A 14,009-nucleotide genomic window follows, 5' to 3' on the forward strand; every position below is an offset into this window, starting at 1 on the left:
GGAGCAGCCGTTGCCGAGTTATGATGGAAAAAGTAAAAATTTTATGTCGCTCTGGATTTTCCCGGTAGTGAGTATAAAGTTGTTCGGATACAAGTATCAATACGCGTACTGAGAGCGCGGGGTAAAACCGGGGGGACCCCGAATTTTACTACAACTGCAACCAGTTCTTGACGTTGAAATTGCTCCTAGAAACGAAATTATTCAGGTTATTGATAACCAAAACGAACAAATTTTCGAGAATGGTATTATTCAAGACTCGGAAATTTCCGATGACGGTGCCGGATTCGATGGATTCAAGGAGGAAAATTTAGGAAAAAACTTGGATGATTTTCCCGATGTTGCAGCGCTGGAGGTCGAAGAGAAAGAAAATCCGTCCGTAATTGACGACGAACCGAGAAGTGAAAACCAAGCGAAGGAATTAGACGGAGAAAGCAAAGACGAACAATTGGTGGAGGCTGAAGAACATAGAGACGATGGCACAGAAAATTCTTAACAACAAATACCTTAAGTCATCTGATATATTAAATAGCATCCTATGTCTGACTCACCGATCATAAATTTAGCAAAATTAGCATATATTCTTACGTTTTAAGGATGTCCGCTAAAAAAAGTTTTACTTCACAAGATTTTTCTGAAATTTTATAACGCGAAAATGAATCGAACCGTGAAAATTTTGATCTCAAGTCAAAAGTTTTGTGCTCATTATGTATTGTCAAATATTTGATGTGATAGTCGCTAAAAGGTTACAAAATGAAAATGAATTATAAAAATAATTTGTAACTTCCGTGACGCATCAAAATCAGTTTAATTTTTTGTTTGGAAAGTAAAGTAAGATCATTACAATGTACTGAGTCATGCTAAATATTCGTACATATATGAGATCTAATTTATTGCTTATCTGGTCAACCACGCGTTATATTTAAGAATATCTTCTTGTAGTGCCTCTGATGTCGACAAGGAATTGAAATATGTTATTTAAGCATAACAGAAAATATCAGCAAATGTCTAGTATGAGTTCAGCCCCGAGTGATTCTTAAAGATGTTTCTCGATACATGTTAGCTGATTGAATATTTTCATGCGTTATTATTAAATTTTCTTATCAGATATTTTCAACCAACGCGTGATTCTAAAAAGATGTTTCTCGCTACATGTTAGCTCATCGAATATTTTTATGCTTTATTATTATATATTATCAGATATTTCATCCAAAGTGTGATTCTAAAATGATATTTCTCGCTACATTAGCTGATTGAATATTTTCATACGTTATTATAATATATTCTTATCAGACATTTTCAGCAAGCCTATCTAAATTTAGGCTTGTAGTAAACCAAATTATGTATACTGTGAAAATTTGTCGTAGCTGGAATAAACTTTGAGTTCAGCAGCTATGTAAACCTGCACATTAAGCATAAAGGACAATTATTTTATTAATGTTTTGTTCTTTTGAACGGTTGACTATGTTCGAGCTGTTTACTTACAATTTTATAAATCTTGTCAAGATATCAGAGTTTTTTCTTTTGTTGAAATTTGGAATAATATTTCACATTATAACACCAGCAATCACCTAAAATTTGACGTAGGGAGATAAAAATGTTGCACATCCTATACAATTAAAGAACAATATTATTGAAAAAATCATAATATTTAGATTAATATTTATATTTTTCTTTTATATCATGTAAAAAATGCAACGAAGAAACTATACCACAATGAGTATTGTGTGTTTTCAATTAATTTCCTCATAGTTTATTTATATCTCTGTTTCTCACATACTTTTTCCGTATTATTCACACTAAACTGGTGTATTAATTCTTTTCATTAACAAATCAGAAAAAAGAAACCATGTTTCGCGGCAGCTCCTTTATTTTTAAGGCTCTTTCAAAGAAAAAAAAGACCTTTTATCTCACTTTTTTCTCGCCCTTGACATGAACTGTTTACGCTCCTACGCCACGGTGTCCTTAAGGCTGGGTAAATGACGCGAGGGTTGATTTTACGCTTGCCTAGCACGTAAAATAACGAATTTTATTGAAAAATAGGGAACTATAAAAAGTATATTCACTAACGATGATAATTTAAAATAACGCGGCATTGAAAACAAGACGAATATTCTCGTTTCTAGATGAGAAACCTACTACTTTTGATTATTATTTTAGTTTCTTTCGTACATTGATCGAAAAATGTAGTATCATGCTTATGGAGGCTTCTCAATTGTTTAATTATTAAATATAAAGCTTGGAAAGAAGGACCATTCTAATATTCTAAGATCCTTTAAAATGAATGGTACATGTGGCACCTGTTACACTGTAAGAAAAAAAATAAATCCAATCCAAGAAAATCTAAGAAATCTAAGAAAAAATGAATCTCTTAAGAAAAAATAAATAAAAAAAATCGATTTTAAACTGTAATTTGTTGAGCCTTAAAACGAAAAAAGTTCTTATAAATTATAACCATATAATCCCTTGCCTCTACCCTAGTATGGGTAAATACAATCCCCAGTTCCCGAAACCTGAGTCAAGGATCGCTCAGCTTGTGTGCGTATGGTGATGCCTTGAGAAATTCCATCATCTCGATGGCTCAAAACACACAACACATTTTCCGTCCTATGCTGTGATGAGCAACAAAGTGGACGTGTTGCCTTTACTGTCGAGTATATCGAGTGGACGTGTTGCCTTTACTGTCGAGTATATCGAGTTGACGTTCAGTTGAATTCACATAGGAAGCCCGGTGCTTTTGGATATTATCTTTAACTGCTAAATGGAATGGTCTAACTAAGTCAAGGTGGAGTATAGCTTATAGTTTATCATTTAAAATTTGAATAGTCGTACATACAATATAAAAATATTGTATACACAACACAATTCATTATTTCGTTCGTGCGCTATATAATAAATTTCTGCAGTGAAAATTTGATACGTTGTCTTGTCTGAAATGATGCTTGATGACACGTTGACAATGAATTCTCTTTAAACCAAACAACATACCAGTTAACGTTGACACTCTTTAAAGTGGTTTTCCTTCACCACAAAAGGTACGGAGCCTAGTGCTTGCAAAGACTTTGCTTTACACCAGAAAAGACATATGTCTCACAGTCAACTGTATGTCATACAGTCAACTGTATGTCATACAGTCAGCTGTATATCTTACAGTCAACTGTATGTCTTAGTGTGAACTGTATGTCTTACAGTCAACTGTATGTATTACAGTCAACTGTATGTATTACAGTCAACTGTATGTCTTACAGTCAACTGTATGTCTTACAGTCAACTGTATGTCTTACAGTCAACTGTATACCAAGGTTGAATTTATTATCTTAATTTATATCTAGACTGTCCCTATAGATTATATCCTGTATGGTGCTGGTGATAACTTGAAAGTGTATTTAAAGCTTACCTTTGCGAGCTTGAATTTCATTTTCATCGCGAATATTCTGTTCATCATATTTATCGTGAACTATACAACGCAAGCGCTAGGCTTTAGAAAATGTTCCCGGAAATTCTTTGCCATCAATTCTATCGAGACGCTATGCGCTAAGCATCGTCGTAAAATCCCTGATTTAAAAACTTGTTTACAAACCGTTTGTACGTCAAAAGGATTAACAAATGCTAGACCTCCTATCTTTGAGTTAAAATGAATGTTTCTAAAACACGTGGCGAATGTAAGTTCCAGTCATTATTTCAATCAACCATGAACGCAATTTTAGGCGGTAAAAAACGCTACAAGAAGCTTCACTCTATGGGCCCAAATCTGAGTGTCAATATAATTTGTTTTTGAAACAAATTTCAACAGAAAAAATCTCGGAAGTAATCTTCAGTCTATGGTCCTAATTTTTCATACTGATATTATACATATTTTAGCTTATTTCTTGAGACGAAAAATATAACGGGAGTAAGCTTCAGTCTACTGGCCTACATCTACATGTATTATTAGATATTTTAATCTAGTTTCTCGGTTAAAAAAATTTCTGGAATATTCTTGTGCCGCTCTGATATCTCTGAATGGACATCTCTGTATCCACGCGACAAGACATTTCTATAGGCCGTTCTTTGTTTAGGCCGCTACCTAAACAAAGCGTAACTGTTACTCTTGACTTTGTGGCGTTCGCCGCCGGTCATTGAACGATGAAGACTTTTTCTGGCACGGCTGCTAGCCATTGGGACCTCGAAAAAACGTTGCGTTTTTCGGGACTCGTTTTCTGTTTTCTCACAATTTTACAGGCCAAAGTACCGCATGGAGCGACGCATGCCGATCTAAAAGAGGCTTAATTTAACCGACACCGCGTGAACTGATTGATGCGGGCTTCTATCGTAAGAGTCTTGAAGAAGGATTTTTTTTATATCTTTCTTGCATGTGCGGATTCCTTCAAAAAAAAAAAAAAATAGGAACATTAGGGGAACAGTACTGTATACTGATCCTCGAACTCGAATCCGTTGGCGAACTGTCTAGTGCGGTTAGAAAATTATCGATCATCGCTAATAAACTGTGCTGTTCTTCTTAAGAGCATATTTCTAGGTAAAAAAATATGCAGTATTCTAATTTTGAGAAACTCACAGTTCATACTCGAATTTTATGAAACGATGAGTTGTAAATTCTGGCGCTGCTAACCAGTTTTTAAGATTAAACTCTCACATAAAACAAAAAATTCGGAGCGTATTTTATCATCATCGCTTTAGTTACTTCAGTTCTTTAATGTGTGTCACGTGAAAATGAAAAAATCTTATGACTACAGTATATAGGACAAAAATGCAAATAGGTACTAATAATGAAGTCTGAGAATCTGTTTTTTTTAAATGTAAATACTTGCACTGAATTTAGTTAAAATTTTATTCATATTCTTTAACGCTTATAAACCGCAAAATTTTTCGAATAAGTTTGTTCAGCTCTTAAAAAAAATCGAAATAAATTTGCGAAAATTGACATTACGTTTGAAATTCAGATTTAGCACAGCGTGACCTCATGCCGATCAAATGATTTCCTCTCGTACTTTTTATAAGTGTCATGCAAATTTTTTGCGTGGTGAATTATTTTAACAAAAAAGTAATTGTGTAAAAGAATGCTAGCTGTTTAAAAAAATTCTTGCAGTTTAAAAATGATAGCAGTTTAATAAAATTCTAGCAGTTTATCAAAAAAGTATAGCAGTTTGAAAAAAGCTACCAGTTTGAAAAAATGATGGCAGTTTAAAAAAATGATAGCATTTTAAGAAAATGCAAGCCGTTTTAAAAAATGCTAGCCGTTTAAAAAAATATCAGTTAAAAAATTGTTAGCACTTTAAAAAAGCTAGCAGTTTAAAAATGCAAGCAGTTTTAAAAAAATGCCAGCCGTTGAAAAAAAGCTAGCAGTTAAAAAAGCTAGCAGTTTAAAAAATTGATAGTCGTTTACAAAAAATGCTAGCAGATTAAAAAAATATAACTCAGTACTCACTGCAGTGAGTGACAGAGAGCGCATTTTCTCGTTGACGTAAACTTGAGGTCACGGACGGAAAGACGGACGGACAGACAGACAGACAGACAGAAAGACGGACATGGCGAGCAAAAGAGTGCATTTTTTCCATAAATGAGAAAATGTGCTAAAAATGAAAGTCGTTTAAAAAATGCTAGCAGTGTACAAGTGTTAATTAAGACTGAATAATTGAAGGCGCTGGAGACTACGACGAGCCTCCAGGTACCGATCCTTGAATGGTTGATCTCGTGGGGCTGTTCCTGTGTGGCTGTATGAATACAGCTGTACATGTGTGGCTGTATGAATACAGCTGTACATGTGTGGCTGTATGAATACAGCTGTTCCTGTGTGGCGGTATGAATACAGCTGTACTTGTGTGGCTGTATGCATGCAGCTGTACATGTGTGGCTTTATGAATACGGCTGTTCATGTGTGGCTGTATGAATACAGCTGTACAGTGTGGCTGTATGAATACAGCTGTACATGTGTGGCTGTATGAATACAGCTGTACATGTGTGGCTGTATGAATACAGCTGTTCATGTGTGGCTGTATGAATAAAGCTGTACATGTGTGACTGTATGAGTACAGCTGTACATGTGTACCTGTATGAATACAGCTGTACATGTGTGGGTGTATGAATACAGCTGTACAGTGTGGCTGTATGAATACAGCTGTACATGTGTGGCTGTATGAGTACAGCTGTACATGTGTACCTGTATGAATACAGCTGTACATGTGTGGACCTGTATGAATACAGCTGTACATGTGTGGGTGTATGAATACAGCTGTACAGTGTGGCTGTATGAATACAGCTGTACATGTGTGGCTGTATGAGTACAGCTGTACATGTGTACCTGTATGAATACAGCTGTACATGTGTGGCTGTATGAATACAGCTGTACATGTGGTGCTGTATGAATATAGCTGTACATGTGTCGCTGTATTATAAACTTATTTGTACATGTGTGTCTGTGCGTATGTATGCGGCTGTACCTGCGTAGCTGTATGAATATAGCTTTACATGTGTAGCTCTACCTGTATGGAGTTGCACCTGTGTGATTGTATCAACAAATCTGTGCACTGTGCATGCGGAGCTATACTGCGTTGCTGTACCTGTGTTTTACGAGTGTGGGCTGTGTGATATTGAACTTGTGTGATTGTACCTGTGTAATTGTCACTGCAGCTGTACTTGTATGGCTCTACGTATGGGGCTGTATATTTGCAGCAGTACTCCTGCATTTGCTGAACGTGTACTGCAGTGCCTGTGTTTCTATATCAATATAATTGCTTCTGAAGATGTAACTGTAGTAACAGCTACATCTGTAGTAGTAGCTGTAGTAACAGCTACATCTACAGCTTCGTAACAGTCCCTAGCTGTAGCTGTGTAACAGTCCCTGCAGCTGTGACTGCGGAACTGTGCAACAGTCCATGTAGCTGTACCCTCAGAGCTGTGTAAAAATTCCTGTAACTGTGTAAATGTCACTGTATATGTAACTGCTGAACTGTGTAACTGGCCCTGTATGTGTGCCTGCGTATAGTGAGTGTAACTCTCCTTGTAGCTGCACCAGCGTAACTGTACCAAATAATCTGTACGGTAGTGATTGTGTAGCCAATAACTGTCGTTTAATGTAAAGGGTACTGAAACAACATGAATTTTTTCTAAAAAATTTAAAAGTCCAATGGAAGTATAAAATTATGCATAGTATCGAATGGACAATATTTATAAATTCTTCTTTCCTATTCTCACTCTAAAGAAATGTAAAAAAGAAATTTAGTTGAAATTATTATTTTTCAGGTCAAATTAAGTTTGCATCTCTCTTTGACGGACTTCAAATTGCTTGGAGACAGCAATGCGCTCAGCAACTGATGTAAATTACTAACGGTAATTAAAACCTTGCTTTGCGGTAAATTTTCATATGTACAATATTGGAAAAATGTAATAATGGAATATTCATCAACTAAATGAGTAAAATTTATGAGTACAGATAAAAAATTATATTGGTCATCGATTTTTTAATTTTATAAACGTTCCACTGATTGCGTTTTTTGAAATTATGATCGTGAACTTTTCAACAATTATGTTTCCAATTTCTGAAACTTTGATCACTGGTTGCAGGACTAAGCATAGCAAACAACCAAATTAATGCTTAAATCCCGAATTAATTTAATTAATACATCATCGTAATTGGTAATTTCAATTTAACACTTATTCACAAAACTTTGATTTTACAAGTTGACGCTCAATTAAACCTCCAATGCCTGTTGACAAACAGGCTAACGTTATAACATTAAACCTCTGATGATACATGTAAACTGTTTCAAATTAATATAATATATTTTTATCGTATTTTAATTCGATTTATCAATTTTCAATGAATTTCCTATTGTTTTAAGTAATTTTATTAACTAATAATGAATTACCAATGAATTAAAAAATCAATCATTCGGATTAATTATTATTTTAGCAATTCTCGAATGTCGTTTACCAAATTTTTTTTTCTCGGGGATGCGGCCAAACTCAGCGTTGGAGAGATCATACAGCGTTCTAGCCTGATCGCATGGGAATTTTATTGACTAATAATGAATTGCCAATGAATTGAAAAAAATCAATTATCTGGAGTGAACTTTGTTTTAGCAATGCTCATATGTCGTTAACCAAATTTTATTTTTTCTCAGGGATGCGGCCGAACTCAGCGTTGGAGAGATCATAAAGCGTTCTGGCCTGATCGCATGGGAATGCTTCGTCTCTGTAAGTGCAGGTAAGAGAATCTTGGCTGAAGACTGTCTCGTTGCCGCATATGAAACTGAAGTGAGCGGTCTCCACCAGCGCCCCGATCTCGTCTGCGATTGGCAAGCACACGTGGAAAACCTGGACAAGAAAACGAGGAAATTGTGGTGTAAATTGAAGCTGAATACGAAAATTCACGAAAAAAATTCACATAACTGAAGTGCGCGGTCTCCACCAGCGCCCCGATCTCGTCTGCGATCGGCAAGCACACGTGGAAAACCTGGACAAGAAAACGAGGAAATTGTGGTGTAAATTGAAGCTGAATACGAAAATTAACGAAAATGTTGAAAATTTTCATTTAAAAATGACACATAAAAATTTAATTAATTTATCCGTTTTCAATGAATTTTAAATTGTTTTAAGTAATTTTATTGACTAATAATGAATTATCAATGAATTGAAAAAATCAATTACCTGGAGTTAATATTATTTTAGTAGTGCTCAACTGTAGTTATGTGGTTTGTTTTGTGACACATTTTGTGATAAAAATTTTGTGATACATTTTTTTAAATGCCTAGCACCTTACGGGCCTTGCAATAAGTCCAGCAGCTATCTCAATCAATCGTCAGCTATGGAAAGATCGGGTTCCAAAGGCCGGATCCCTTGTGAATCAAGTCACGAAAAGTTCAAGAATCGGCAACAGGCCATGGGCCTATTTCTTCAGTGCCGACACTTCTATTCTATAAAATTGATGAAAGATATGGAGGTATGTGAACATAGGATATTTTGTTCTCAATTCTAGAAGATCAAAAATATGGTAGCCGTGTTTAGGTGGATGAAATTTTCACATCCTAACATAACTTGATTGATTGAAGGTCAATTAAAAATAATCGGCAGGCACACTTGTTTAATCTGGACTCCTCTAAGAAAAGCCTGAGCAATGGAAGTTTTTTTGGAGTGAAACTAAGAATATGGGTTTTTCGGGGTTTTAAAGCCAAACCCATGGTTTGAAATCCATAGAATAAGGGTTTTTCGGGGTTTTAAAGCCAAACCCATGGTTTGAAAACCACAGAATAAGGGTTTTTCGGGGTTTTAAAGCCAAACCCATGGTTTGAAAACCACAGAATAAGNAGATGATGGATGAAATAGCGTCTTTTACAGAACAGCTAAATTAAAGAATCCCTTGACGCAGTGTATTTTGCATGCTCTCTATATGACTCAAGAGGGCATGTTACATGCACTCATGAACAGTCCCTAGTTGTAATATAATTATATATATATATATATATAATATATTTATTTATATTTGAAGCGCTCCAAAGAAGAAGGTGATGTCATAAGTATGCAGCGAATAAATTATGTTTACTGACAAGAAGGCGTAAAATTCAAGTACTGAGGTGTCAAAAAGAGTTAATTTTAAATTAGTCAATATTTTAAGAAATGCTACAGCAACATGAGATAATACACAACATTTATTTAACATTATATGAACATAACAGGATATTGTGATGAAAAAATAGCAAAGGTAAACAACTATGCACCGTTTTGATTGCTTCATGATCTTATTTAATTACAACGTACTTACTTCAGACTTCAACGTGAATAGTCCAGTTTCATTTGGTATATTCTTTTTAGCGAATTTTCTCATTTATGGAAAAAATGCGCTATTGTGCTCGTCATGTCCGTCCGTCTGTCTGTCCGTCTGTCTGTCCGTCTGTCTGTCCGTCTGTCTGTCCGTCTGTCTGTCCGTCTGTCTGTCCGTGACTTCACGAGCGGACGAGAAAAAGCGCTCTCTGTCACTCACTGCAGTGAGTACTGAGTTATATTCTTTTGTTACATATTTCTATAAACTATTTCAAGTTCGCGTTCCAGGATTCAAAACCACAGTACTGTGAGAAATGTTCAAAGCTAATGTTCAAATAATTTTGCTAAACCAATTTAACATCCAAAATTATTCATCCTATGGTTATACGAGTCCAGGAGGATGTAATTATTGCACTATTTTTTCAGGGTGACGGTAAACTTGACCCAAACTTTCATTATGTGAAATACTCGCGTTTTTTTCCATAGCCACGATCTTGCCGCTCACTTTCACTAATGGAAATGAATATGCATTCATCATTCATGGATTGCCTAGCATCACCCCGAGCACCATACTTATTCGCAATCCTCTACAGCTGACTCATATATAGACAGTATTGCAGGCAGTATTAGCATTACAACATGAGGCAAAAGTTGTCCTGACAAAAAGTAAAGGATTAAGAGCTTCGGATTTCCGATGCCAAATGGTCTGAGGTCAATCGACCAGCTGAGGGACAATGTACCGCAAAAGCTGTACCATAAACGTTACTTTTTTACAATAATCAGACCATCTATGGTTCACTTGTACTTAAACCATAAATAAAAACACTTGTATCGCTAGTAAAGGACAGCCAAAAATAAGTTTTCGCATGGAAATAATGTAAATAATCTTTAAATGTCATGTTCCTCAATGCAGACCACCAAAAAATATTTAATAGGAAAAGATAACATGTAAAACTGTAAAGGAGATATTAAAAGTTGTTCATAGAAATTTAAAACCATATTTAGTTTTTTTATTTAATTCCCTTTAGATTTTTAACTGACGTCATATCGAGATTCTTAACTGATAAATTAAATTTAACCCAAAGGTATGATTGGCCCCAACACTTGTTTTATCTTTTAACTAAAAAAATACCAAAACTTTATTAATTCCACATTAAAATCTCCGACCGCTGTTCACGAAATTTTTCGCTGTAATTTTAAATCAAAACATTGCTCTCACTTGCATTCCAGAGTACCGGTCATTGAGTCTAATCCCTGGCATGGCATTCAGGACAGGTTCAGGGGTATTTTTTTTTCAATTGTCCTCCTCCCAAATCCCCCCCCCCAACAAAAAAAAAATTATCTGCTGACCGTTCCTTTCACCGCGGGAAGCTAAGGAGAGCTTCAGTAAATTGTGCTCGATAATTTTTTATTTTGAAGAATCAGCATTAAAAAGAATTAAAAGAGAATCTACCCCTATCTCCTACGTTTTATTTTGAAGAATCAGCCTTAAAAAGAATTAAAAGGGAATCTACCCCTATCTCCTACGTTTTATTTTGAAGAATCAGCCTAAAAGTGAATTAAAAGGGAATCTACCCCTATCTCCTACGTTTTATTTTGAAGAATCAGCCTTAAAGTGAATTAAAAGGGAATCTACCCCTATCTCCTACGTTTTATTTTGAAGCGTCAGCCTTAAAGTGAATTAAAAGGAAATCTACCTCCTTCTACAGGGATGAACTCGAGCATGGATGAAGGTGATTGTGTGATATGAGTATAGCGGGATGAATATGGATGAATGATGGATAAGGGGAGGCTGAAACTGATGATGGTGTTTGTATGATGACAGTGTCTGTATGATGATGACTTATGTGTTCCTTGATAATGTCCTTGATGATGAATTTATCATTAATTATGATATTTTATTATTATATTATCAAGGCACTTAAGTGGCCCTAAAGAACATACACTCATCCAAAAATGTTTTCAATGCACTAATAATTGTTGATTCTTTATTTTTAATATTTATGTTTTTGAAATTCACCAAATGTCATGCAGGTTTTCTTAAACAATGGTAGCAATATCATAAATTTTAATGTTTAAAATAAAATAAATAAAATAGGAATAAATTAATATGTTTATGATAAAATATAAAATATTACCATGTTTTTGGTTTATTATGAATTAAGATTAAAAAAAGGCCTCGCCCACCTCGCAGTTGTTATCAGTGTCAGCATAGTATCCATACGGCAGGTCATCACACGAGAAGGTTGTTTGCAGTGGTGCTGACAGCACCGTGTCGTATCCAGCTGACAGTTCGTAAGCCATTCGTGCTGACACTGTAGCTGCCAGCATGGCTAGCATGGCTAGAGTCAGGAGCCTGATCATGGCTGATTGATGACAGGTTTTATTTTCAGTTAAAAATGTTTTGAGCTTAACACTGCGTAGAGAATAGTGTGATTAAAACGGGATTTATTGAAATAGAAAAGACGATATCTTAGGTCTTAAGAGTAAGTTTTTACGAAATGCTCACTGCAGTAAATTTGTTCATTGTATAGTGGAAAAACTACTGCCGACAAATTTAGAAAAAGCTACTGTCCACTCAAAAGAAGCCAAGGATATTTTTTAACCGAATGATAATTTCTTAGTAGGTGCATAATAATTTAATATGAGTATTCATACAATCCAATTTTACTGACATATAAGATGCTCACAATTCAAATGAAAACAATAATTCTAGCCGTTGTAGGGAAAATTGGGTGTTAATACCTGAATTTCAATAGAAGATCGAGGTGTAGAGGCTAATATAGAGTAAAATAGTAAATCTTATAATAGAATGAGCCAAATCCAATCATTATTTTATCATTCAACCGTAAATATCCAGCATCCATCGTATTTGCTTGTCTGATTACAGGGCAAATTTCTAGAACAGCGCTTCCGGTTGTTTGCTTGCCATGCGCGGCCCTCACCTTCGATGCACACACGACGACGTCTTGCACGAGAGTGACCCGCTGGTCACGCTCTCCGGGGGTTTATATAGCAAGGCCATCTGTCCTGGGTCGACGCGGCGTGTTCCATTACCTGTCCTGAGACCCGAAGAAATTGTACAGGTCACAGATAAAGTTATTAGAATTCTACGTCCCAAATTACGTTTTTAGGATCCCTAATTACACAGATGGGAAGCCAACCATCCCTAACTGCTACAAGGTCTCACGACCTCCATGTCTGCTGCATGCCAATACAGGCTGCATTTCCTACTGCCTTTCGCTTTCTGTCTTGGTAAAAATGTTCGTTGTAAATGAAATTATACGGAAAATTCATGCTGGAAAATTCCGAATATGAGCAAGAATCATGGCTTTTAAACCGTGAAAAAATCATATTTTTCAATGAAAATATGTTTCTGATAAAAAATTTTGATGGCAGTGTACTTGAAAAGGTCTACCAATAGAACAAATAGGCTGTTTATAGTTTCTCGTTATGCTTCTTAAGGGCTAAAAATGCAGCACAGAAAATTCTGATTTCGCAGAAGGATTTTTTGGTCTCCTTTCTTTCTGCACAGGATCGAAGATTTGCTACAAAAATTTGAACTGAGCAGTATAGTTAGGTACTAAGAATCTAATATAACATAGTTAAATTCTAGGTAATATTTAAGCATTTGATGAATTCCAGTCTTTCCCTAGTATTTCTCAATGATTATAAGTTTCTTAACTTATTTATTGCTAATATAAATAGTCTCTCAGCAAAAGGCTGGCGGTAAAGGATCTTAATTATCATTAAAAATATTTACCATGAAGGGTCAAAATTATCATGGAATGGGTACGATATGGTTAGCATTTCCGTGAGCCGAAACAGGATATAAATTAGTTGAATTTGCGACTGAAACAAATGCAAATTAATGGCGAATTCATGCGCATTTTTTAGTAGATAATAACAAGCGTTATCTAGGGTAAGCCAGGCAGGACGCTGTTCCTTTATCTTTATATGCATCATTTTATGTCAAATATAATATGTATACTATAAAATTTAAAAATTATATTATGTATATAACAAATATAGGTCTGATCTAATCTATAGCTAATTCAGCTGTAGATAGAATATTTGATAGTATTTTTTATTAGATCAACTTTGCCTGTTTCATTTATTTGTAATAACGATGTATAACTGTCCCCTTAACGTGATCAAACGAATATTTAGTTTTATTAAAGCTTATAGCCCTTTTACCTCATTCAATCAAATTTATAAATTTCAGTGTTTAAATTTACAAAAGATGCACGTCAATT

At 35.1% G+C, this 14,009-nt stretch overlaps 1 protein-coding gene across 1 annotated transcript; it reads right to left on the reverse strand.

The window, feature by feature from the left end:
* Nucleotides 1-7,926: 7,926 nt before the first annotated feature.
* On the reverse strand, nucleotides 7,927-12,714 carry LOC108679102 (U-scoloptoxin(01)-Cw1a-like). Its single transcript, XM_018167631.2, has 3 exons — nucleotides 12,699-12,714; nucleotides 11,941-12,169; nucleotides 7,927-8,310 (listed from the first exon to the last, which is right to left on the reverse strand). Exons 2-3 carry the CDS (start codon nucleotides 12,115-12,117, stop codon nucleotides 8,104-8,106), a joined length of 384 nt encoding a protein of 127 aa, XP_018023120.1. The 5' UTR covers nucleotides 12,118-12,169; nucleotides 12,699-12,714; the 3' UTR covers nucleotides 7,927-8,103.
* Between the last annotated feature and the right edge of the window lie 1,295 nt (nucleotides 12,715-14,009).

The sequence above is a fragment of the Hyalella azteca genome, unplaced genomic scaffold, assembly GCF_000764305.2.
Source record: "Hyalella azteca isolate HAZT.00-mixed unplaced genomic scaffold, Hazt_2.0.2 contig3659, whole genome shotgun sequence".
In the NCBI taxonomy this organism is placed as follows: Eukaryota; Metazoa; Arthropoda; class Malacostraca; order Amphipoda; family Hyalellidae; genus Hyalella; species Hyalella azteca.

What these genes read in the sequence shown, in the direction of transcription:
- LOC108679102 (XM_018167631.2), bottom strand. Translation starts at nt 12,117, where the DNA reads ATGATCAGGCTCCTGACTCTAGCCATGCTAGCCATGCTGGCAGCTACA. An exon ending in ACACTGATAACAACTGCGAG is followed by an intron (nt 8,311 to 11,940) that starts GTGGGCGAGGCC and finishes TTTCTTGTCCAG; the next exon opens with GTTTTCCACGTGTGCTTGCC.